The 24398-nt window shown below is 47.2% G+C and overlaps 1 protein-coding gene across 1 annotated transcript; it reads right to left on the reverse strand.

The window, feature by feature from the left end:
• Nucleotides 1–10627: 10627 nt before the first annotated feature.
• Nucleotides 10628–22264, reverse strand: LOC126003579 (alpha-1-antitrypsin-like). Its single transcript, XM_049769858.1, has 5 exons — nt 22205–22264; nt 16034–16669; nt 13728–13998; nt 12108–12255; nt 10628–10896 (listed from the first exon to the last, which is right to left on the reverse strand). The coding sequence occupies exons 2-5, from the start codon at nt 16662–16664 to the stop codon at nt 10705–10707; spliced, it is 1242 nt and encodes a 413-aa protein (XP_049625815.1). The 5' UTR covers nt 16665–16669; nt 22205–22264; the 3' UTR covers nt 10628–10704.
• Nucleotides 22265–24398: the final 2134 nt, after the last annotated feature.

The raw sequence follows: 24398 nt of genomic DNA on the forward strand, positions 1-24398 counted from the left end.
AGTGGTCCTCAAACTATGGCCCGTGGGCCACATATTGTAATTGTATCTGTTTTGTTTCTTCATTGCAAAATAAGATATATGCAGTGTGCATAAGAATTCGTTCATAACTTTTGTTTTTACTATAGTCAGACCCTCCAATGGTCTGAGGGACAGTGAACTGGCCCCCTGTTTAAAAAGTTTGAGGACCCCTGTACTATATGAACATTTTACTTTTTTTTAAGCCACATCCAGTGGCACTCAGGAGTTGTTCCTGGCTCTGAACTTAGAAATAACTCCTGGCATGCTTGGGGAACCATATGAGATGCCAGGAATTGAACCTGGGTTGGCTACCTCCAAGGCAAATGCCCTACTAGCTATGCTATCATTCCAGCCCCCAACTTGAGCATTTTAGGCATGCACAGATGCACCTAAACATCACACATAATCTATGCTATGTTTCTGCTTCAGGTACCTCTAGAGGCCCCAAGGAAACTCATGTACTTCTGGGGTTGCAGCAGTTCATTGAGAGTTGTCTTCAGTCACAAGAGCTGCATCTGCAGGACCAGCCCTGGGGGCGGAGGGGTACCAATAGGCACTGGATCTCTCTACAGCATGTTCTCAATTTCAAACGCAACATCAATTCAAACACCCATAGGGTTCACAGAGCCTTGGAGTCTGGCATGCAGAGAATGGGTCTTTTCAGCATGCAGAACTATTTTCGGATCTCCAAGTCCCTTGGAACATGGTGACTCTTCATGAAATCTGAGAACCTGAATAAGAAACCCAGAGCTGGTAGCCTAGGACTGCTCTGGAACTTACATTTGTACATGTGTCTGTGCTAAAGAGGACCATGTGTATGTGTGTTTATGTGAGAATGAGGATCATAACACAGAGCATATTCATCTCTACTTTATTCACTGGAGTCCCAGCCTCAACTCCAATCCAGTGTCCCCAGCCCCACTCCAAGCTCTTCTTAATGCTTTCTTTTTTTTTTTTAACATAAGAAAATATTTTATTATTCAATTTCTCTTTTATAATAAAGGATTTTACTTTGAATCTTATAGTTTCAGAAAGGAAATAAAAAAGTGAAAGAAGTTGCTTCTTTGGCTCAAAATCTTTAATGTTTACACAAATTGACAGAAATGTCTGAAAATATTAGTTCTTTATTATACCCCTCCTCACAAAATTTATTAAGAAATATCTGATATTTTCTTAATCAAATATTAGTTAATATTTGACTTCAACAACAAAGCATACATTACAACTACCTGATACAGTTGAATGACTAACTTAATTCCTTTCTTTAAAAAGTCCCCTGCACATGCTCTCTTTTAACATATGAATACATTCTAACAATAAAAGTGCATACGTCTTTTTTTAAATATAATTTTTATTTTGATCATGGTGGCTTACATATTGTTGACAATAATATTTTAGGTACATATTTACATAAACTCAGGGGAATTTCCATCACCAATTTGTCCTCCCTACACCTCCGTTTTTGTCTTACCTCCCATATCCTCTTCCCTCACCCCCAGGGCTGCCAGAATATGTGGTCCCCTCTGTATCTAGCCTACTATTTAGTAGTCTTGCACCTGTTTGGTCTTGGTGCCTCCCTTATTTCCCCCTCTAACTGGGGGGCAGGACTAGCTAGTTTAAGTTACGTGGTTTTGTTTGAAGAAGAGAAAAGTAATAAACTGGGGTAAAAGTCTAATACGCAGAAAATAAGCGGAATTTTTTTAGAGGCTCTCATCATCGGTTTGAGAGAAGAGGGAGAAAAAGGTGATACACTCCACCAGTACAAAAAGAAGTGTCAAATGTCCAGTGAGGACTCCAACAATAACAATAAGCACTACCAACACCACCACCACCACAACAACAACAAAAACAAACAAACAAAATAAAACCCGCCATGGTCTTGAGATAAGAAGCATGGCAGAGCACATAGAGAAAAAAAAGAAAAGAAAAGAAAAAAAATAAGTGTAAATGGGGACAACAGCTTAAATAACCACACCAAAACAAAGAAATCGACCAAAAATAGATAGGTAAATAAAAAAAATAATAATAATAAATGAAGATAAAAATAGACAATGTTCTGTGTGGGTTTTTTTTTTTTTTTGCCTTTTTTTCCCTCCTTCCCTGGCACAGTAAATATTGGAGTCATTCAAAAAGGAATTCACTTGGCCTAAGAGATATGGGGTTTCTCTGCCCTTGGAGTATATTGGCTTTCTTCTGCAGTTTACATAGAGGTCTCTTCCCTGTGCCTCAATACCCTACCAAGACCTCTCTTCTTACCTATTCATGTACCCACTCTCCTCAGACCTTTCTTCCTTCCACTGGCTGCATTTTTATGTTCTTGACCAAATTATCACACTCTTGATCATATTCTCACACACTCTTGGCCAAGAACCCACTGGTTGAGAGGGAGAAGAAAGCCTTGCACTTTCTCTCCTCCTGGAACAATTCCTGAAACTAGATCTTCAGCATCCAGAAAGAAGGTCAAAGTCACCTATAGTACAGCAGGTAGAGTCTTTGTCTTACACAAGGCCAACCCAGGTTAGATCCCCTGAGACCTGCTATAATTGATAACAGGGTGCCAGGATTAAACCCTGAATACACTGAATGTGGCAAACAAACAACCAAAACCAAGAGCCAAAAGCTGGACTGAATTGGTTCTTCAATCATCTTAGACTTCCTAGAGAAGCAGCAAGTGAACCAGGGCCCTGAAAATCTCTGAACCCTGACCTTTCTGCATAGCGGTACCCTGAGGCCTCCAGGAAGAGGGGACCTCCCCCAAGATGAGATGGAGGGACTCATAATGGCCTTAGATGATCCCTAGGCTGGAAGCAGGTCTTGTTCCCAAAACTCCTTTTCAGCAACTTTTTTTGGGAAAAAGTCACGAAGCTGGTGTGATAGATCTTGAAGCTGATAGTACTGATGGGGGACAGGCCCAAAGAAAGTGGGGGCTTGTGAACCCCCATCAGAATGAGTAAGGGGTCAATAGTTGGAGCCTTTTTTCTGTGAGTCCAGGGTGGGGTGAGAGAGAGCTGATAGGATGTCTGAGTCAGTGATGAAGATACTTTGACCTGCCACCCTGGGCACCAGCACTAAAGTCAAGACTAGGGGGCTGGGCAGAGGGACAACGTAGCATTTCCTTTGGAGTCAAGCACCATGACCATAAAGGTCACTACCAGCTGTGGTGAAAGCTAGGGCTGAATGTTCTGGCCCAGCTGTAGTTGAGAAGGTGATGAGATGGTGATAAGAAAGAGGTAGAGAAAAGAAGTCTCAGAACAGGGGTGGTGTCTTTCCCTGCAGGAAGTGAATGGGGATGCAGGAGTCCTGTGGTCCAATTCATGCACAGAGTGGGTGTGAGAAGGGAATCCTGATAGCCTAAGTCCACCAAAATAGTTCCCACAGGCCAGAAACCTTACCTGGAGGAAGCAGCTGCCTCCATCCCATCATGTGCATGCATGACCCAGCCAAACCTCCTTGTGCCTCAGGTCCCACCTCAGTGGATTGGGTTAATAGCCACCAGGAGGCTCAACCTGTTCTATTGGTCACCCCGGAGGATTTTTCACAGTATCTTTCCAGGGCTCCTTCAGAACTGACTCACTTACCCTTAGGGACACTCATCACTCCCTCCCCCAGGGCATCATGTGCCTTAGGACCCCCAGAGCTGGCCAGGTAGGGCCTGTTGTCCTTACAGGGTCTGACCTGGCACCTGCAGGCTGAAGTGTGGGCAATGTAGAGGTCAGAGATGGGTCTGTCTAGGGATCTTAGTCAGGATCCAACCAACTAGACAAATACCAGAACATTCTCGTAAATGTTGCACCACCTGACCTCAACCCACGGATGTCTACACCTTGTCTACACCTTAAGCAGCATGTCTCTTTCTGTTTTTGTTGATTTGTTCATTTTTTGGCCACAACCAGCTGTGTTCAGGAGTTATTCCTTGCTCTACACCAAGGGTTCATTCCTAGTGCTGTCCAGAAGACTATATGAAATGCTGGGGGTTGAACCTGGATCAGCTGTGTGCAAGGCAAATGTTCTCCCCACTATGCTATAGCTCTGACCCCAGCTGGGCAAAGACATTCCCAGATTTTGATGCCAGTTGGCATCTCTGTTCCTTCCTGCAAGTGCTCTATCTGTTGTACTCTGGTCTCATAGGAGAAATTTTCCCGAATACATTAGCTAGCTCTGGCTTGTTTCCTAATAAGAGAAATAAAATTCCATTTATCGAAAAAAATGCAGAGTCATCTAAAACTTTTCTGATTTGAAATGCTGGAGAAAATTTTGCTTATTGAGGATCACTCCAATTTTTATTTTGCCCCCACTTTAAGAAGAAGCTGTTAACACATTTTAAAAATATTTAAAGCACCACAATTCACAGCTATTCAGAGTTCAGTTCAAGCTTTTCCTGTTATAGGACATGCACACCTGGAACCAGGGACTTGGAAAACTGCCTTAGTTAAGAATTTGCTATAAAAATATCTAAATCTTTTATTTTTAATTTTTATTTTGACCACAGTGGATTACAAATTCTTCACAGTAATTTTTTAGGTGCATAGTGATAAAAATATCTAAATCTTCAAAAGAGAATTTTCCATTTTGATTAGCCACAAATTAAATAGAAATCGGGAAGCTGGGAGATCCTTCTCAAATTCATTGGGTTACACCATTTCTTGAGCAAAACAGAAACTCTGAAGTTAGAAAAAGTTTTCATGGGACTGGAGAGATAGCATGGAAGAAAGGCGTTTGCCTTTCACGCAGAAGGTCATCGGTTCAAATCTTGGCATTCCATATGGTCCCCCGTTCCTGCCAGGAGTAATTTCTGAGCCTGGAGCCAGGAATAACCCCTGAGCACTGCCAGGTGTGACCCAAAAACCACAAAAAAAAAAGAGAAAAAGTTTTCATATGACTATATATTTTTTTAGTTTTGGGGCCACGCTTGGCAATACATGGGTTGCTTCTTGTTCTGCATTCAATTATCACTCCTGGTGAGCTTGGGGAATGTATAAGATGCCAATAGTTGAATTTGGTTTGACTATATGCAATGCAAGCACATTATCTACTATGCTATCTCTTGGGCCAAAGGTGATCTTACCTTCTTCTTAGGGCATGGCAAACCAAATCTAAGTTTTTCTTAGCCTCTCCTAATCCTAGGCTGATTATATATGTGTTTCTGTGGCCTTCCTGGGCCAGTGCTGCCTCAAGTCGCCCCTTAATTTCCTTCTACTGGTAGCAGCCTGGCATGGGGTACAGAGTCACTTATTGTCTCAGTTTTGATTGGCAGACCCAGAGCCCCAGCTGCATTAGGAGTGCCCAAAGCAGGTTTGACTTTGTTTGCCTTAATATCTGGACTATGGGTTAAACTGTGGATGGAGACAGTCTGAGGAAGACCACATGGGGTTTGCAGCCCAGTGTGCCCCACTAATAACTCCTCCTACAGAGAAGGAGGTAAGAGTGGAAGCTATTGGAAGGTAGACAAAGACCCCGTGGTTCAATGGGACTGCAGGTTATTAGGACCACATGGGATTGGGCCCCCATTCGATGAGGCAGGAAGAGTGGAATCTGAGACACAGAGAGGGAGAATGGCCTACTCTGCTTCACATGCAAAACAGAATAATTGGCTGTAACTTCCTCTGCTCCTGCCCTTTGCTGGGAGAGAATTCCGGCCGGCAGCTTTCTCTCAACCGGGACAGAAGGCAAAAAGCAGCTACAAATAATTCGCGAGTGTTAAGCTCTTTTGTGAACACCTAAAAAATTAAGCTGTAGAAATTAGTAGAATGGCTCCTGGTGACGTAAGCCAGTCAAGAGGTTTATTGAGGGAGAGAGCAGGGCTTTTATGCCCTGCTTTAGTGGGAGGAGCAGCAACATAGGATTGAAACTTAAACCAATCAGATTTGTACAGGTACAATGATTTTAACCAATGGGAGCATAAACACATTTTGATGGCGGGAAGGATAAAGAGGAACCTGGCAGGATGGGGGGAGGGGAAGCAAATCCTTAGACAAATAGTTAATAGATTTTTCTTTTGTGCAAGCAATAAGGATTACAGTTTAAACCTTACAAAAACCTATCTATAATTACGTTTTTGAGAGCAGTTACAAAAACAGGTTCCATGAAAAGGTTAAGGAATCTGGTTTAAGCCAGATTCTGTGTGCCGGGCTAAATTTATTTGCAGAGTTTCTTTTTGGCTCGGGGCTAAGCAAACTTTTATGGCTGAATCAGGCGGTGGAAAATTTTATTCAGAGTTCCATTAAACATGTGGGTGCTCGGTCGCTCACAATTGGCTCCTGAAGTCATTCTGTTTGAGGGTGGTTCTTGTTTGTTCATTTTCTTTTTGTGCTGGTATCCACCCCAGGGCCTTACACATGCAATGCCAGAGTTCTATCACCGAATCTTGATTTCTTTCTTGGGGTACTGCCCACCATCTCATTCTCCCATTTCAGCTTACTGCAGAACTAAATTTCAAGTTAATATTGAAAATGTTTCCTAGGTTTTGTATTAAAAGGCCAGAGCAATTGTATGGCAGGCTGGGCACTTGCCTTGCTTATGGCCAACCCAGGTTTGATCTCTATCATCCCATATAGTCCTCCTGAGTACTGTTAGGAGTGATTCTTGAGAGCAGACCCAGGAGAAATCCCTGAGCTGTGCAGATATGACCCTCAAACAAAAAACAAAGGAATAACCAAAAAAAGTATAAACAATCCCCCCCACAACCCAGTTCTGAATATTCACTTCAACCTTGGTCCAGCATCTGTACCTGAGACCCTCCCTCACCAAAAGCCGTTTATTGAGCGAAAAGGACCCTCTAAGATATCCAGGAAGCAAACATGCACTTTTCACCCTCTCCACTTGGGGGGGGGGGGGACTGTCTATTCTGTGGAACTCAGTTGTTCTAGACTCCAGGACTCAACCCCCAAGCCAAGAATTTCCATGCCCAACCTAGTCCCGACCCTGAAGGCATAGGAGGTATTTTGTTTTGAGGTTTTTTATGGTCATTTTCTAATGTGGTTTGTCCACTTTTCTACTGCTCTTAGAGATCCCTCAGGGCTTACTTCTAATTTAAGCATTCTCAGAGTGTGTTTTCAGGAGTTCATGCTATATCAGCACAGTATAATGGGAGTTTCTGATGAAGCAACATGCTTCTTATTTGGACTTTCCATACCTACTACTGTGGCTAAATGTCGAAAATGTGGCCCCCATTGTGGAGGCCAGCCTGGCATGGGGAATTTCTCAGTAGCAGCATTTTGAGTTTCAATATAGAGGCCTGACTTTCTATTCCTGCTGCCAATTCATTGAAGACACCACCCAGGGGCCCTGTGAGATTGCTCAAGCAAGCAGTACTGTACATGCCTAGCACATGAGGCCCTGGGTTGAAGTCCTGCCCTGCAGTTCCTTCTTCACAGAATAACACATCCCTAAGGGTTTATTTGAGTATGTTGGTTACAGTCTTGAGGCTTTTGGATTGGAGAGTGAACTCTGAGGTAGGTGTCTTGTGGCCTGGCCTTAGAAAGACTAAAGGAAGCTCTCATGAATAAGATGAGGGACAGTCACTAAGCAAGCCATCCCATGGGGTCCATGTGGAAATTTCTTTGTCTAACTTAGAGATTTGAAACTGAGAAACAGAGAGGCAAAGGAACCCTCCAAAGTTCCAGGCCTGGGCTGGCTGTTACCTTGGAAATGGCCTTTCTCCACGTTGATCCCCACATGTCCTTACAAGGATCCCACCCTGCTCCTGACCTCTCCTAAGTTGTGCACAGGCGTTCTGGAGGCTCTATCTCTAAGGGCCTCTGGAAGAGCCCAGGACACATGGGTGACCTTTCTGAGGCCTCAGGGCGACAATGAAGGCCTCCCCAGCACAGTCCTTTCCAGTCCCTGCTCAGGCCCACCACCAGCCTTCTTCAAGGGGCCACTGGCTCATTGTCTGTTCATGGAGGCCCAATGTCCAGCAAGCTAATAGCCTGTCCAATGTCCCCCGGAGGAGAAGGAAGACTCAAGACCTAATCCAGTTTCTGGCCCTTTCTTCCACTCCTGGCCCTGCCTACAGGTGCCACGGCTCATGTCCAAGAACGATTCTTTTATAAGTGCCCAGAGTGTGTGCTCTGACTTACTTCTCAAAGGACAGTGAGGTTTTGTGCTTGTGGGCACCCTGGGGAGACCAGACCTGTGTGTGCATGTCCCTGTGGGAATGTAGCCAGTTCCTGCCTACAGAAGAGATAGGCCGCAACTGCACACAGGGTGGCTCCACGTGGCCCACTGGGGCAAATCTGCCATGGGCAGCTCAGGCCAGAGGGAGAAGGCCCATGCAGGAAGCACAGGGTAAGTGCCTGTCCCACTGTGACCTCCAATCCCTCCAGGGCAGGGGGTCTCAAACTCAATTTACCTGGGGGCCCGCAGGAGGCAGGTGATCCTTGAGTGCAAAGTCAGTAGTAAGACTTGAACATTGGGGGTTGTGACCCAAACAACTAAAACAAAACAAAACAAAACAAATAAGATTACTCTAGGGCCGGGCCACAAAATGTTGTACGGAGGGCTGTTTGCGGCCCATAAGCCGCGAGTTTGAGACCCCTGCTCCAGGCCCTTCCACAGCGACTGAATGAAGCAAAGCAGGACCATTTTCTAGCTGGGCTGCCTCTGGGTGAACGCTGCCCTCTGCTGGCCAGACTCTGCATTGCCCTGAACGGACAGACGGTGCAGTCACTGTTGGAGTGTCACTCACTGTTCCTCAGGAAGACAACTCTGACATTGTTTGGGTTCAGTCATGGCTTTTTGTCCCTGGCGGGTTTGAGCCTTCCTTATGTATGAATGCTTAGCTCTAAAAGGGGTCCTCAAACTTTTTAAACAGGGGGCCAGTTCACTGTCCTTCAGACTGCTGGAGGGCCAGATTATAGTAAAAACAAAACTTATGAACAAATTTTTATGCACATTGCATATATCTTATTTAGAAGTGAAGAAACAACATGGGAATAAATACAATATGTGGCCTGCGGGCCGTAGTTTGAGGACCATTACCTTGCATCTGGCTTGGGCATATATAGCCCCCAGCTGGCATAGGCATCTATATTCCTCCCAACTGTTCTGGGCATCTGTGTCTTCCCCCAGCTGGTCTGTGCACCTGTGTTAACCCAGCTGGCCTCGATAAATACACCTATGTGGGGGACAGCAGAGGGGCCCAGCCTTTCTTAGCCTTCTGGGAGGAATTTATGTTGCATGAGGCCTGGGTGGCCTTGTGGTGGGAGAAGGGAAGAAGAGGCACCTGGAGAACAAACAAAGCACCCCACTTGCCTGCCTCTAGGCCTGGAGCTAGACCAGGAAGCTTCTTATGCTCCCCTGTACTCATCTGTAGAATGAGGTCAAATGCAGAGGCACTTGTCACCCCATTGGAGCAGGTTCAGGGAGACATGCTGGGCTGCCCTCACGTGTCCCCAATATTGTTAGGATGGAAATTTATGATGTGTATCTTTGCTTTTGTCACTGATTTATAGCAATTAAAGAGATGACTTTGCTGGTGACTGGAAAACCACTGCTTCCACCAGGCCTCTCTGATCTGAGCCTTGCCAAGAAACCAACCACCAAAGGGCCTGCTCTGTACTTGAAGGAAATGCAAAAGGTTGTGAGGGTTTGGGGGCAGCAGCATCAGCACTTGAAGATTCCCACAGGTCTGGGAGGACCCCAGGTCTGAGTTTCATGGCCCCTTCTCTGGTAACTACCCAGTAACTGTTAGGAGAGGCAAGGTACAGGGCCTTGACACATGAGATGGGATTATGAGTTATTATGATTATTATTATCAAGACTAGGGAACCAGACTGGTTTTTCTAAGAACCCATGCAGTCCTGGTTGGAAGGATGCTGCCCTGGGGCTTCTGATGTGTAGTGCAAGGAGGGGCATCTGGGACAAGAGCCTGTCAAAGCCCTGTCAGGAGGGGTCTGGGAGTCTTCAAACGGCAAGACTATTGGGGTGACTCCCCAGGGCCATGGGGGTAATCTGGTCATGTGTCTAGGGAAGAAAGGGGTCCCCTGAGCAGTCGGGAGAAGATCCTGATTGCCAGTAGAGCACATTGGAGGATTGTGGACAGAGGATAAATGAGAGGCCAAAAGCTTGGACATGGCTCCAGAAATGATGGGGATCTTGGCAGGGTTGTGAGGGGATCAGAACTGACTCAGCTTCCAGGTGGGATAAAAGAGAGGACGGCCCCACTTTGCCTCTTTGACAACTTCGGCTTTAGGATACAATGTGCTATGGGATGAGGGTTCATCCGAATTCCTAGAGAACCCCCAATCCCTGAGTGTTTCGACTGCAGCTGGCCTGAAGTAGCCATAAATATAGCCTAGAGCCATGAGTGTGGCCCGAAGTATCCATGAGCATGGCCTGGAAGAGCCATGAGTGTGGCCTGGAAAAGCCATAAATGTGCCATGTAGCAGCCATGAGTGTGGCCTGTAGTAGCCATAAATATGCCCTGGAGTAGCCATGAGCATAGCCTGAAGCAACCAAAAGTGTGGCCTGGAGCAGTCAGTCATGAGTGTTGCATGGAGCAGTCATGAGTATGGCCTGGAGCAGCCATGAGTGTGCTTGTCGTCCCCACCCCTTCCATCCCACACAGATTCTGGGACATGGCGAAGGTTGATGGAGTCACAAGGCTGCCTTTACTCGCATCTGGGCCAGACCAGAAATGGCTTTTTAATATTGCAAAGTCTTGTGGAAAGGAACTGGTCCAGGAGCTCACATTTGCGTGGGGTCTACCACCCTCCCCATGAATAAGGGTACATTAGCTTTTGTGTCATAGATCATTACAACAAAGGGGTGGTCAAAAAATAGGTCTGGGGGTAAAGACATGGGGATGGCTTCCATGAACGTGGCCCCGGCTGCCTCTGTGCCCCTCTCGTCGATGTTGAGCACTGCCTTGTGCAGGGCCTGTGGGGAGAAAGCACAGAGCAGGGTGAGCAGGCAGCACAGTGGAGAGTGGTCGAGACACAGCAGGAGCAGCAGAAGAGCCCCACAAACCCCTGTAGGCTTCTGTCCCTCATTTTCCCCTCAAGCACATTCTCACACACCAGCTCAGGGGCAGAATTTAATTTCCTTGGAGTATCATTATGAAATCAGGTTGATCAAAAGTAAATATGTTGATAATAAAAATATTGATCTAGGAAAATTGGTGAAGGGAGTGGACATTGTGTTGGAACATTGTACTTCAGGCATTCATAAATAATTTTGTAAGTTTGTAATTTTTGGTGATTTAATTAATAAAAACAAACAAAATAAATGCTTTATTGGCCTAAGTATTTTAGATTCATCAAAACCTCCTTTATTTTGTTTGTTTTGGGGCCACAGCCAGCAGTACTCAGGAGTTACTCCTGGCTCTGCACTCTAAAATCCCTCCTGGTGTGCTTGAGGGAGCATATGGGATGCCATGAATTGAACCCTGGTCAGGCTTCTTGCAAGGCAAGAGTTTTACCTGCTGCACTATTGCTCTGGCTCCATATTCATAACATTTTTTGACTAGCAGGGAGCAAGGTCCTGATTCAAATAAATGCTGGCTAAATGAAGAATAAATCATGCCCCATAATATAAAGCTTTTAAAAAATCTGTAAGTACACATAAATATGTATGTATAGGCATATATTTGTTTGGGAGCCACACTCCACAGAATGGGGATCAAACCCAGGCCTACTACATGCAAAGCACATGTGACAGCCTAGGAACCCTCATCCTGGCCTGAGATCAGGACGGGGACCAGTAAGGGAAGGTACCAAATCTCTGCACCAGGTGCCCCACAGTCCCTTTCACGTCTGTTCTCACCCCCTTGTGGCCAATTAGATCAAGCTGTTTCTCAGGTAAAAGGCAATTTGAACTGAACTGGGATTGAATTGAGTCCCAGCAGCTGGCCAGCAGCATCACTGGCATCATGGCCAAGGGTTCCTGGGGAGCCCAAGCACCTCCTGGGTTACAGGGGCCAAGGGGGGAACCCCATTTAAAGATGAGGCAGAGGATCAGAGGCTGCAAGCTTAGAGGTCCCTTGAGACCCAGAAACTTTCTGGGTCACTTTCTCAGCACAACGGCAAGGACCACAAGCTCTGGGGACTCCACTCTGCTGAGCTGATGACCAGATCCCATGATACACTCACCTGAGACACTTTCAGGGGCTTATCTGTGGTGATCCCTGAGAGGTCGGCATCATTACCAAAGACCTTGGTGATGCCCATTTTGTTCAAGATGCTTTTCATATCGTAGGTCCCAGAAATAGACAGCTTGGGCATCTTTAAGTTGACAGAACTGTGAAGATGGTGAGAAAATAGGAGGTTTAACAGCACTGAGTGGGTTCCCTGACCCTCTTCTCCTTTTGGGCACCAATATCCATCCACACTGGGAACAAGACCTGGCTTTATGAATCCACTTCAGGAATGCTTCCCAGCATTCTGGGCTTACAGAGGCGACCTCCTCCAAGGATCCCACCGGGAAGACCTGTGTCCTCAGGGAAGCCCTATGACTTCACACATGACCACTCCAGATTGGCCTTCTCCTGGGTGAAACCTCAAGGTCATGTGGGCTATGAGATCAGGAGTGAGCTCCAGTGGGGAGCTCTGTTTTTCAGCTGAGTCACTACCCAGTACTGCATTTAAGGGGTGCTAACTAAGCTGCTTTCTTCAGATCTTCCCTGGATATTCCCTGGGACAGAGATGTGGACACAGTGGGTGAAATATGGCATGCTGCTATTTTCACTTTAGTCTGTGCTCTTTTAAATTTATAGCTCAGATCTCCTGAGGACCAAATCCTGGTTGGCCACATGGAAGGCAAAAGCCCTCCTTGCTGTGCTATCTCTCTGGTCCCTCAGTCCTCTTCTGGGAGGTGAGTTGGGTTCATCCATGTACCCCATCCTGAGCCACAAACACCCCCTATGAACCATACTATCTATAGTAATATCCCTATTACTCAGCCCTATTTCTGTTTCGGGTGATGCTCAGTGGGGAGTTTTCTGGACGACCTCCCAGTGAGTTTCAGGCAACAGGACCAGAGTTTCAATGCATGGCTCTGCCTAAGGTGCCAGAGGTCACCCTGGTCATGACCTCTATGCTTTGAGGGCTCCTCCCGACTTCACCTGATGATGCTAAAGGTACTAATTTCAGGGATTGAAACAGGGCCAATTGCATGCAAGGCAGAAACCCTAATCACAGCACCCTCTTTCTGCCCTCATAGTCTGAGTTCTTTCTGATTTTCATTGATTTCCTTTATTCCTTGTTTTTATCTCATATGTATATTTCTATCATATGTGATGACATGGGCCACAGTGCACAAAAGCCGAGCTCAATTTTCCTTCAATTTTGTTCCTCCTTTTTTAACCTTTCTTTCATTGTTTTTTTCTTTTTCTTTTTATTTGGACCATACCCAGTCATGCTAAGGGGTTACTCCTGGCTTTATAGTCAGGAATTACTTCCTGGCAGTGCTTTGGAGATCATATGAGATATAGAGGACCAAATCCTGATTGGCCATATAAAAGGCGAAAGCCCTTCCTGCTGTGTTATCTCTCTGGCTCCTCAGTCTTCTTCTGGGTTGATAGGCCAGGTTCAGCCATGTACCCCATCCTGTAGCCACAAACACCCCCAGGTGCTTTTCACTTGAGCATTTTCTAACCTGATGCTCCTATGCTATGGACACCTGCCATCTCCAGGGCCAGCTGGCAGTGCCTGAACACACACTGGACTAGCCCAACACCTGCCCTGCCCCTCCTTCTGCAGGAGTTAGGTTACCTGGGGTGTGACCTTTCGAGAAACTTGTTAAGCTTCTCCATACTGAGATTGTCTTGCAGCTGTGACATCTTTCCTTCATCGGGCAGGAAGAAGATGGCTGTGGCATTGCCATGGTAGTCCATGAGCAGCACCCAACTGGACAGCTCCTTGCAGTGGTGGACATGGAACATGCCCAGACGGTTCATCATGGGCACCCTGACAGTGGTCTGCGGGTCCACATGGAAGTCCTCTTCCTGTGTATGCTCAGCCTCAAAAGGCTTCACCCATTTCCCTGTGAAGGAGGGAAGGGGGCAGGACAAAGTTTAAATAAACACAAAAGGGATCTCAGCAAGCCTCAGTCTCAGCATCTGTAAAAATGGGACTTGAGGGGCCAGAGTGATAGCACAGAAGTAGAGCATTTGTCTTGCATGCAGTCAATCTGGGACAGACCATGTTTGATCCCCCAGCATCCCATATGGTCCCCCTAGCCTACCAGGAGTGATTTCTGAGTGCAGAGCCAGGAGAAAACCCTGAGAGCTGCCAGGTGTGACCCAACCTCTCTAAAAAATGGACTCGAGGGGCCGGAGTGATAGCACAGTGGAGAAGGCATTTGCTTTGCTCTTGGCCAATTCAGCTTCAATCCCTGGCATCCCATATGATCCCCTGAGCCTGCCAGGAGTGATTTCTCAGCCCAGGAGTAACCCTGAGTGTCACTGTGTGTGGCCCCCCAAACTAATATATATAGGTTATATATAAATGAATAAATATATATGTATATATATATTTATAAGGGAATCAATGGACCTTGGCAACCAAGGCTTGGAGTAGGGGAAAGAAAGGTCAAATTCATTTGTTGGAGACTGACAGATGCCCGCCAGGTTGATCAGAGCAAGTTACTCAGGCCTGTGAATTGACTGATGGCTGAAACCTTGGAGACTGTCACAAACTCCAGCATAACTGTGATTCCCACCCTTGTTCCTTACTGCTGTTCCTTTGAGGTCTTGCTCCAGTTCCAGCTTCCATTGCCCTTTTCGGGATAATCATGAGGAATGTGTCTGCCTGGGATGTTCTTGACTCTCCAAGAAAAAACTCATCATTTGGGGCATTAGAGTAGGCTTTTGCCTGGGACTCATTTTATTTTATTTTTTTTATTTTAAATGTTTTTTGGCTATACCCAATGATGCTCAGGGGGATACTCCTGGCTCTGTACTCAAGGATCACTCCTGGTTGTTCTCAGGGGACCATAAAGAATATCAGGGATTGAACCTGGCTCAGTTTTGTGCAAGGCAAGTTTCTTTCACTGTTCTACATCCTGAGCACCCTGCAGGAATCAGTTCCCTGAGAGGAGTCACCACCACACCCAAGACCCACAGCATAGCAAAACCACAGCTATACTGGATTAGCTTTGGGGGGTTCTGTACCCAAGATCAAGGAAACCCCAGCCTGAAGCACCAACCCTGGTTCTCCTTCACAACCCTTCTTTCAGATCATTGCCAAGTGCCTGGACTACCCCGTGGGCCCTCAGTTCCAGCTGTCTTTAGATTCTGAAGGGTCAGGAAGGATGGAGGGGCCGGAGCAGTGGTGCATGCGGTAAGGCATCTTACCTTGCTCATGCTAGCCTAGGACAGCATACCTAGCAAGATACCTAGCAAGGCATCTTAGCCTTGCTCATGCTAGCCTAGGATGGACAGTGGTTTGATCCTCCAGCATCCCATATGGTCCCCAAGACAGGAACAATTTCTGAATGCATACTGGATGTGGGGAGGGGGAGGAAGGGATGGAGATATGAGCTGAGCACAAGCCAAGAGAGCTGACAGCCCCATGCTCTTTGGAGCTACTTTTTTTTTTTTCACATTCTATAAAGCTGCTGAGAAGGGTAAAATTAGAGCCATGGTCTAGTTGGGGTGCTGGGACCAAAAGCCATAAAGGACTTGCCAATATGAAAGGGTGAGTAAACAGAAGCAGCAGGACTCAAACCCTGATCTTTTAGTCTCCAAAATTGTCTCTCCTCCTTTTTCATTGAGCTGCCAGCCTATGATCCTGGAAGCCCATTTTTCCTTTCTGCACTTGTATACACTATATTTCTCTGCCTCCATCTTTAGAGTAGCATGAAAAGCTTTGCTAAGTCCTGCAGCAGTATAGCTCTAGAATTCATCTTTCCTTAAATCTGTCCAACCACAGGACACATGTTAGTTGTGGTGCTTGGAGATTAGAGTGACAGGCCCCACCTTCCCTGTTCAGAGGAATCTAAAGCTTAAGTGTTTAAGATCTTTTCAGCAATTCCTTGAGCAGAACCTGGGTGCCAGCCCCACCACCATCCACCATACCTTTGAAGTAAATGTAATTGATGAGAGCAAATACTGCAGTTTTGTCAAGGTCTTTGACTAAATCTGTGATCTTGCCCTGGGTGCCCTTCTCCACATAATCGTTGATCTGCTTCTTGACGTCTTCTGTCTCCTCAAAGTTAACGAAGAAAGCATCTGAGTGGTACATCTTCTTGGCATCTTCCAGGAACTTCTCTTCCAGCTTCAAGCCTTGCTGAATGAAGAGGCCGTTGCCACTGCTCAGCTGCAGCTGGTTGTTGGGCTCATTAACACTGTGTAGAAGATGCTGGAAGCCATTGTGGATGTCAGCCTCTGCTCTCTCCGTGAGGTTGAATTCCATAGCTGTCAGGATCTGGGTGTGTGTCTCACCCTTGGAACCCAGAGAGAGCAGAGCCAAGGCTGCAGCGATGCTCATGGGAGAGAAGAAGATGTTGGATTTGTTGGACTCATGTGCCACCTGGCGGTACAAGCTTAAGGAGAAGTCACCCAAGGTTGGGGCAATCTTATGGCAGGCCATCTTTGCATGTTCTGTGTCCTGCACTGCTTCTCCCTGGAGCTCCTCTGCCAGGTTGCTTGGGACCAGACAGCTCAGGGCTGCCCACAGGAGTAGGCCCCATGTAGTGGAGGACAGCATTGTTCCTACAAGAAAGAGAAGGGTCTGGTCAGACTACACTTGTGTCTCTTGGGCACTACTGACAACTGGGAATGATTAAGTAGAGTTTGTCATATATTTGCTATGTTTGTCATTGCTATCACTGCAGCGGATGTCAAGGCTCATCGACAACCTCTCAGAACCTCAGAGCCAGTCTCATGACCTCCTGTGACAGGCAGGCATGTCAGATGACAGTTCCCCCACAGATGGCAGAGGAGGCCAAAGTTCCAAGAGAGGAGGTCACTTGTTATGGTCAGAGAGTAGGGGAAGAAGTAGCACCAATCACCCACAGAATCTGGCCTCATAGTCTATTCCCTTGAAACCCTGAATCTCCACTAGCATCAGCAATGACCTTGAGGGGAAAGGGCTCTTTAATTTTACAGAGAGAAAACAGAGGCAGAGGAAGCCAAATGCACAATCATACAGGAAGCAAGGGAGAAATGCATGTTAACCCAGGAAGTAGAATGAACATGCGCATGTTGACCTAGGAAGCAGAACATACTTTGCATATTGATCCAGGAAGCAAAATACACATGTACAAAATACTCCTGTGCAATCACAGGAAGCAGAATTATAAAGGCACAGCTACCCTGGAGGCAGATGTACACATATATATGTTGACCCAGGAAGCAAAACAGTAGGAAGTAGCAGATCAGACCCAGGTATGATGGATCTGTATCAGACTGAACAAACTCCATTGAGCCTTGTTATTCAGTAGTCAGCAGGCTGCTGAGTCTGGAAGTGTAAGGATCTTGTTTGCTGATTCACAGTCATATAGGAGGAAGCTGTGATGAAAGAGTCAGGTCCTGTGTCTACAAACACATAATCTTAATACCCAGTAGATCTTTCTGAGCTTCAGGCAAATACCACACAACACTGTGGCTTTAGCTGCACATACACCTGTGGTTATGGTATGGGAAGCAGGTTCCATCTCATCCAAGGTTAGAATTCCTCTATGGTCCAATTATTACATCACTAGTTATTTACCAGAAAAATCATGAAAGTGCTCATTTGAAGAGCTAAATATGCCACTTTGTTCAAAGCTTATTGAATGATTATCTCCAATAGCTGAGATCTAGAAACAATGTAAATGTCCCTTGGCCTGGTAGGGATTGTGGGATACACACCCAGTGAAGTGTGACTTCATTAGGAGGTGAAAGCCATGTGCTCACAGCAATAAGTGGATAGCCCCCTGGAAGTGGGCTATGCTTGGGGACACAAGCCAAAGTCACACAGGTACCATATGATCACACTTGTGTGCAGGATACAGCAAAGTCATAAAAGAGACAAGCAAAGTCAATGGTAGCTTGGGCCAAAGAGATAGCAAAATGGTAGGGTGTTTGTCTTGCACATGGATAATCCGGGACAATCTGGGTTCAATTCCAGGCATCCCACATGGTCTTCTGAACCTGCTAGTTCTGAGTGCAGATATCTGAGTGCAGAGATAGGAGTAACTCCTGAGAGCTGGGAAATGTGGCCAAAAAAACAAAACAAAACAAAAAAAAGTCAATGGTGGTCAGGGGCCAGGACCATAGGATAGCAGGGAGGACATTTGCCTTGCATGCTGCAAGCCTGGCTTGATCCTTGGCATCATTTATGTTCCTTCAGACATGCCAGGAGTAATCCCTGAGTGAAGAGTCAGGTGTAGGCCCTGAGCACTGTCAGGTATAGGCCAAAAACCAAAAGTCAACAGTGAGACTATAAGACACATTCGTAGTTATCAGCAGTAACTGAAAGGCAGATGGTAACCTTGTAAAAGGAAAGATGGAAAGATGATGGAAGTTGATGTCCTGGTTGTGGGCTTGGTGCTGTCTATACAGGTGTAGACATCTACATACATCTATAGGTACACACACCAAAACTCTGAAAATATTGTATCACACAACATGGTTTCAACACTTGACATATGAAACATATGAAACAGCTCTCTGCTCCTTATCTCAGTCCTAAACATAGTGTTGATTATAAGCATTGGAGGTGCTAGGCTCACCAGCAAAGTAGGCTGGAGTGTGGTGGTGGGTGGATGGGGGACAGGAGTTACAAAAGCAATGCCAACACTCTAATCTGGTTTATACTGATGTTGATAAAAACTGATGAATTCCTTATTTTGTCTCATCTTAAAGATTTGGTTGTAGCTGTTTAGAGAGGCTGTTGTGTGATAGGCAATATGGAGTGGTGAGACTTGTGACTCAGTGAACCAAGTGCTCCAGCAATGGCCAAAGTCACTGTCATCGCCACTCCACGGTACTCTGACTGCTCTGTATCTGCCGAGTTCCATCTCAGGCATCTCACAGCCTTCACCAGGAGGTTATTGAGGCTACAGCAGAGGCGAAATGTGCCTTCTTCACCCACCTTGGGAGAGGCACTTCTCATCACTGACACTGTCCCTGGAATAAACTAGAAGAGAAAGGCTACTTTTTCTATCTGGAATATGACCCTGGAGAGGAAAAAGTTGGGAATGTGAAATTTTGGGCTTTTCTATACCTGCTTAGACTTCGGGACATTTCTTTAAGATAAAATAACAAGCAGAAACCCCTGGCTGGTTTCTCAATACCCCATTCCCTTGCCCATCATGCCTCTCATGTGTGCGTAGCACAAACCCAGCCAGTGGTGGGCTGCAAGCACGAGCTTCCCTTGGGCATATTTCCCTCAGCCTCAGAAATCTCTTTGCACACTTCATGATTTGGGAAATTCTTCTGCAGGGCTCAGCTCTAGAGGGCTGCCTGCAGAGTGGGGTGACAATATGTAAAGCAACCTCAGGACTTGAGGCTGTGGCTTTAGGGCTGTTGGGGAGAAGTCCAGTGATATTCATGCACCCATACTGAGTCTTTTAAGGTTCCCAAAATTGGTGCTATGAAGGCTATGGAGGGCCCAGTCCAGCAATTCTTGGTTTCAGTGCTGAAGTCCAAGAAGGTACTGCTCTCCAGACCCAGTGATAGAACTGGGGTCACCTCGGTCATCTCAGTAGGGCTCCTTTGCCTTAGTAAGGCTCCTGCATCTCAGTAGGACTGCACATGGTGATATTCAGTGGACCAGGCAGTATGGGGGACCAAACTGGGGTTGCCAGGTATGCATGGCATATGCCTTCAGTTCTATTGTAAATCTCTGGCCCTCACCCTGGATTCTTTATTAGAGGCGTTTCTGCATGGCAGGGGGATGCCCTGCCATTCGGGGGACTGACCACTGATTTCTATAAAGATAACAAGGGAGCAGCTGTACAGAGCCTCTGCTTGGTCATATGCCTGTACCTCCCACCTTCTCCTGTGCTTCAGTTACTTTTATGGCTCCCCCTATTGTTCCAGGAAAAACCGAAGCTCAAGGAGCCAGAGAGATAGGACAGTGCACTTACCTTGCACTTGGCTGACCTAGGTTAGATCTCTGGCATCCCTAAGCCCACCAGGAGTGATCCTGGAGAACAGAGCCAGGAGTAACTTTTGAACACTGCTAGGTACAGTCTCCAAACAAACCAATTAGCTGAATAAACAAATTTCAGAAGCTTGAGATGGGGTGACAAGGTCACACAGCTCATCCAGTTGCTATGGGCTGTCATTTGAATTTCCTTCTCCCTTCTAGTCTTAGACACCCGAGATTTCTGCACTTTGATCAGCCTGCACCCACTTACAAAGCCTTATGCTGGAGGAGAAGGGACTGGGGGGGGCAAGCTTGCACCCGAAGGCTTGGGGTTAGATTTTAAACCAAGAGGACAGAAGCAGCTGACTCAGACGTCTGTGTGTGGGCAGGTGGGTGTAGCCTGAAAGGTGGGGAATGAGAGGGGTGGGCCTTACTCACTCTCCCCCTCTTGAACTTTAGCACACAAACACCCAAGTTTTGCCAGGGGTCCAACTGTAGCAGTAATACCCCTGGTTGTCACCTGGCACTAAATCTGCTCCAATGTGACCTAGCCCTGCTACTCAAGGGTAGGTGGCCTGGGCAGGTGTTTTCCTGTCCATGAGCCTACTCAGGGACCAACCACTGAGTCTGGAATGCTTTAGTTTTTATTTTGAAGCCACACCCGCTGATACTCAGTGCTAACTCCTGACTCTCCACTCAGGCAGGAATCACACCTGGCAGCACTCAGGGAACCCTGTGGGATGTCAGGGATGGAACTCTGGTCAGCCACGTGCAAAGAAAGCGCCCTCACTGCTGTGCTATCACTCCAGCCCCATCTGGAATGTTTTAAATCAACACTTTGGAGTTTCATTTCCTGCCTTTTCATCACCTCATACTTTGATGGTAGAATGTCCCAATCACCATCATCACTACAAGGTGACCCAGGGGCAATTGTCACAGGATAGTGTGTCTTGTCAGCCCTCAGAGCCAGTCTCAAAGAGGAGAATTCTTATAAGCCCCATTTTACTGATGGAAAAATTGAGGCCTACAGCAGTAAAAATTATTTTAGGAACTGGCAAGTGAGTCCAGGTTTAGCCTTAGAGACTAGTCTGTGCCCTCTGGTTGATTTTTTTTCCCCCCCAGAAAACATTCCTGGAGGGCTCAGGGGATACTATGGGATGCTGAGGATAAAAATCCATGTTGGCTACATGCAAGGTTAGTGCTCTACCCATTGTACAATCTCTCTGGCCCCCTCTCCCAGGAAGTTTGGCTGCTTTAGCTGGTTCATCTGGGCAGCCCCATCTCTAAAACCAAAGGAGAGAAAAAGAAGATCCCATCTACCCTCCCAGAGATCACTTCAGACAGGCTGGGAGGGTAGGGGAAAGAGAGGTGAGGTTCTTTCCTGTCTGCCCAAGAACAGAATAGCCATCCAGGGTAATCCCAGTCCTAGCAGAGCCACCTTCCAGTCCCTCCCCCAGGCTGTCCCATCCCCACTCCTTAGCTGCATTTGGCAGGAGAAATCCAGAAGTTTGAGGTTTGAATCCTGGAAGGGGATGAATAAGGGTAAATATTGAACCTCTCTGTGCCTCAGCCTGGTTTGCTGCCAAAAGCAGAAGGTTGGTGAGAGGATTGGTGGGGGTATGTGACAGGGGGATGGTCTGAGAGATGAAGGGTTCAGGGTGGAGAGTTCCTTCCAAACTGCCAAAAAAGAACGGGACCCAGGCAGAGAGCCCTCAGGACCACAAAACAGGATCTCTCTGAATCCCCTAACACCCATCACAGGGTGAGCCTGGCATGGCTCTTTCTGCATAGAAGGAAGAGGCCTGGTAAGCAGTTGGCGGCAGAATCCTGGGTTTCCCTGAGCCTCCTCTCTGGGCCTTCCTGTCCTGGCCTGTGTATGTGAGAGCAGGCAGCACCCCAACATTCCAGGAGCAGGAGTCTCTGAACAGGCAGACAGACAGCAGCTGAACCCACAGAATCCTGCTTCTTCCCAAGCACCAAGCTCTACCCCCAAAACCCCCATACTGAGGCTAAGATGATGTGCTGCATTTGGAGGGGAGCCTGGACAAGTTTGAGGTTTTCAAGAGACCCCAGACCTGTAGTTTCAGCCTGCTCCATCCTGTAGGGACCCAGCCTCCCTCCATGCCTGGGGCTGTCCACGTCTTGGTTGTCCACGGGGAGGGGATACTTACAGGGGTTGGTTGTCTTTGCCAGGCAGGGGCTGGCTACCAAGGCTGAGGAGACAGAGCTTCGTCCACGTCCCGTATTTAAGCAGTGGGCTCAGAGGGGGTAGTGAGGTGCCGGTGAATATTAACCACGGCCACCCCGGTTATCAGAGGAGCAAACAAGACCTAAGTTCATTGGCTGGAGCCCCAGTCACCCACCCACGTGGCCTGGATGTTCCCCACACCACAGCGAGTCATTGTCCATGGCTCATCCTGGGCTGTTTGGTCTCCAAGGTGGGGTGTCTGACTCATGCACCTCAGGCCAGCCCTGCTCTTCGGTGAGCCTGATTGACAACAAAGAGTGTCCAGTCCCTGAGTTTTCTGAAGAGGGAGGAAGATGAGTCTCTGTTTAGATTTAGAACCTGTTGATTGATGGGGAAACTGGGGGTTAAGGGGGCTATATCACCTTAAAGCAGTGGTTCTCAAATAGTGGGGCGCGCCCCCCAGGGGGGCAAGAGGCTCTGTAAAGGGGGCCACGATTGACCTCGGCAAACACTGTCATAACAAGCTAAGCCCCGTGTTTATGTTTCTGCATGTTTCTGGAGCTCAGAGTTGCTGTGTCCTGCTTCAAACTCCGCTTGGAAAAGCTATGCATTGCAAAACGTGCTCGTTGTAGCCATTAATCCAGATATCACCTCTGATTAAAAAGCCAGCTCGAATTATTTTATATATTTTTGTTTTGTAGGTTAAAGTTTTTTTTAAATAAAGATACTATTTACAGTCATGCGGGGGGGGGGGCACGAAAAATGTTTTCTTCTTCCTAAGGGGGCATGACAAAAAATAATTGAGAAGCACTGCCCTAAAGCATGAAGCCAGCCTGAGCTAAGAATCCCTTTTTGGCCTTCTGCAGGAGAAAAGGGGCTCAAGAAAGACCCCTGTAGCCCTCTGGCAGGGTAGAATGGCCAGACTAGAGTCAGGATAAGACTGTCAGTTTGCCTTCATTCAGATGGTAATGAGACTGCAGGGCTGTCCTGAGTGCTGGCTGGTTTCTTTTTCCACTGGACTGTCAGAACGATGCCATCCACCATGACTAGGATCATTTCAAGACCGTGGTGGGTAATATGGTATCTGGCAGTGATGGTGGGTGGAGACCAGTAAGGTCCCACTTAGCTATGCCCTTTGATTACATTAAATTATGATTTATTTTGGTTTGGAGCCACACCCAGCAGTGTTCTGGACTTTGTTCTGTACTCCATAGTCACTCCTAGTGGGGCTCAGGGTATTCCATTTAGTGCAGGGGAGCAAAGACAAGTGCCACCCCTCCATGATCTTGGCACCTGTTACATTAAGCTTCAGTGCTGATTTCTTCCTGCTCCAATACCCCTGGGTCAAGATTTTTAAGCTCTGACTGGCATACGAATAAGGTCATTTTTGTTGTTTCTCTTGTTCCCCAAGATGCTGACAAATGACCTGTGGGTTTCTCTAAGACAGATATAAACTAGGGAGCCTAGGAGCCTTCCCTGTGCCTCGGTTTTCCTCTCTGTGCAAGGGGGGGTCTAGTGTGTAGAAAATTGCAAGCAAATTGGGTCTGCTCAGAGCCCAGTGCTGGGAAAGTCCTGTTGCTGCAAGCCTCTGAGCCTTGAGGGAGGAGGAAGCAAGCTTTCCCCATACAGTAACCCCAGGGGCACTGGGTCCCCCACAGGGCAAAAGCCACCCTCCCAGTTTCCCTGCTGCACCCTGTGGCTGCAGCCCCTCCTACCTCTCACTCTCTAGGTGTGAGTCCAAGTTCAGCCTCAGGCCAAGTTCTTCCTGCTCTAGAAGGATACCACCTACAATTCAGGGCTGGCTTGACTCTTGCAGATTCAGTGGGGGCTTCTCTTGGGGCTTTAAGGGCTCCCAGGCTACAGCTCAGAATTTCTGCCTGCCCAGGAGAAGGTTCCTTGGCAGTCAGCTGACTGGGGGAGGGGCAGGCCACAGGCCCGGAAGTGGCTTTGGCAGAAGCTGTGGTGTCAGGTAGACCAGATGGCCCAGTGGCTCTGTGTCTTACTTGTCATTTCTGCCTGCTCTAGCCTGTGTAACTGGGGGCAGAAACCTAGTCCTTTGTTCTGCCCTCCCATGTCCTCTGGGGTTCCCCTCTTTCCCCCTATTCCCCCTCAGGCTCCTAGAAAGGTTCTCTCTGGATACGTCCTGGGAAGAAGGGGGTGATCTGGGAAACCCAGCA

Source organism: Suncus etruscus, chromosome 3 (assembly GCF_024139225.1).
Source record: "Suncus etruscus isolate mSunEtr1 chromosome 3, mSunEtr1.pri.cur, whole genome shotgun sequence".
Taxonomy (NCBI): Eukaryota; Metazoa; Chordata; class Mammalia; order Eulipotyphla; family Soricidae; genus Suncus; species Suncus etruscus.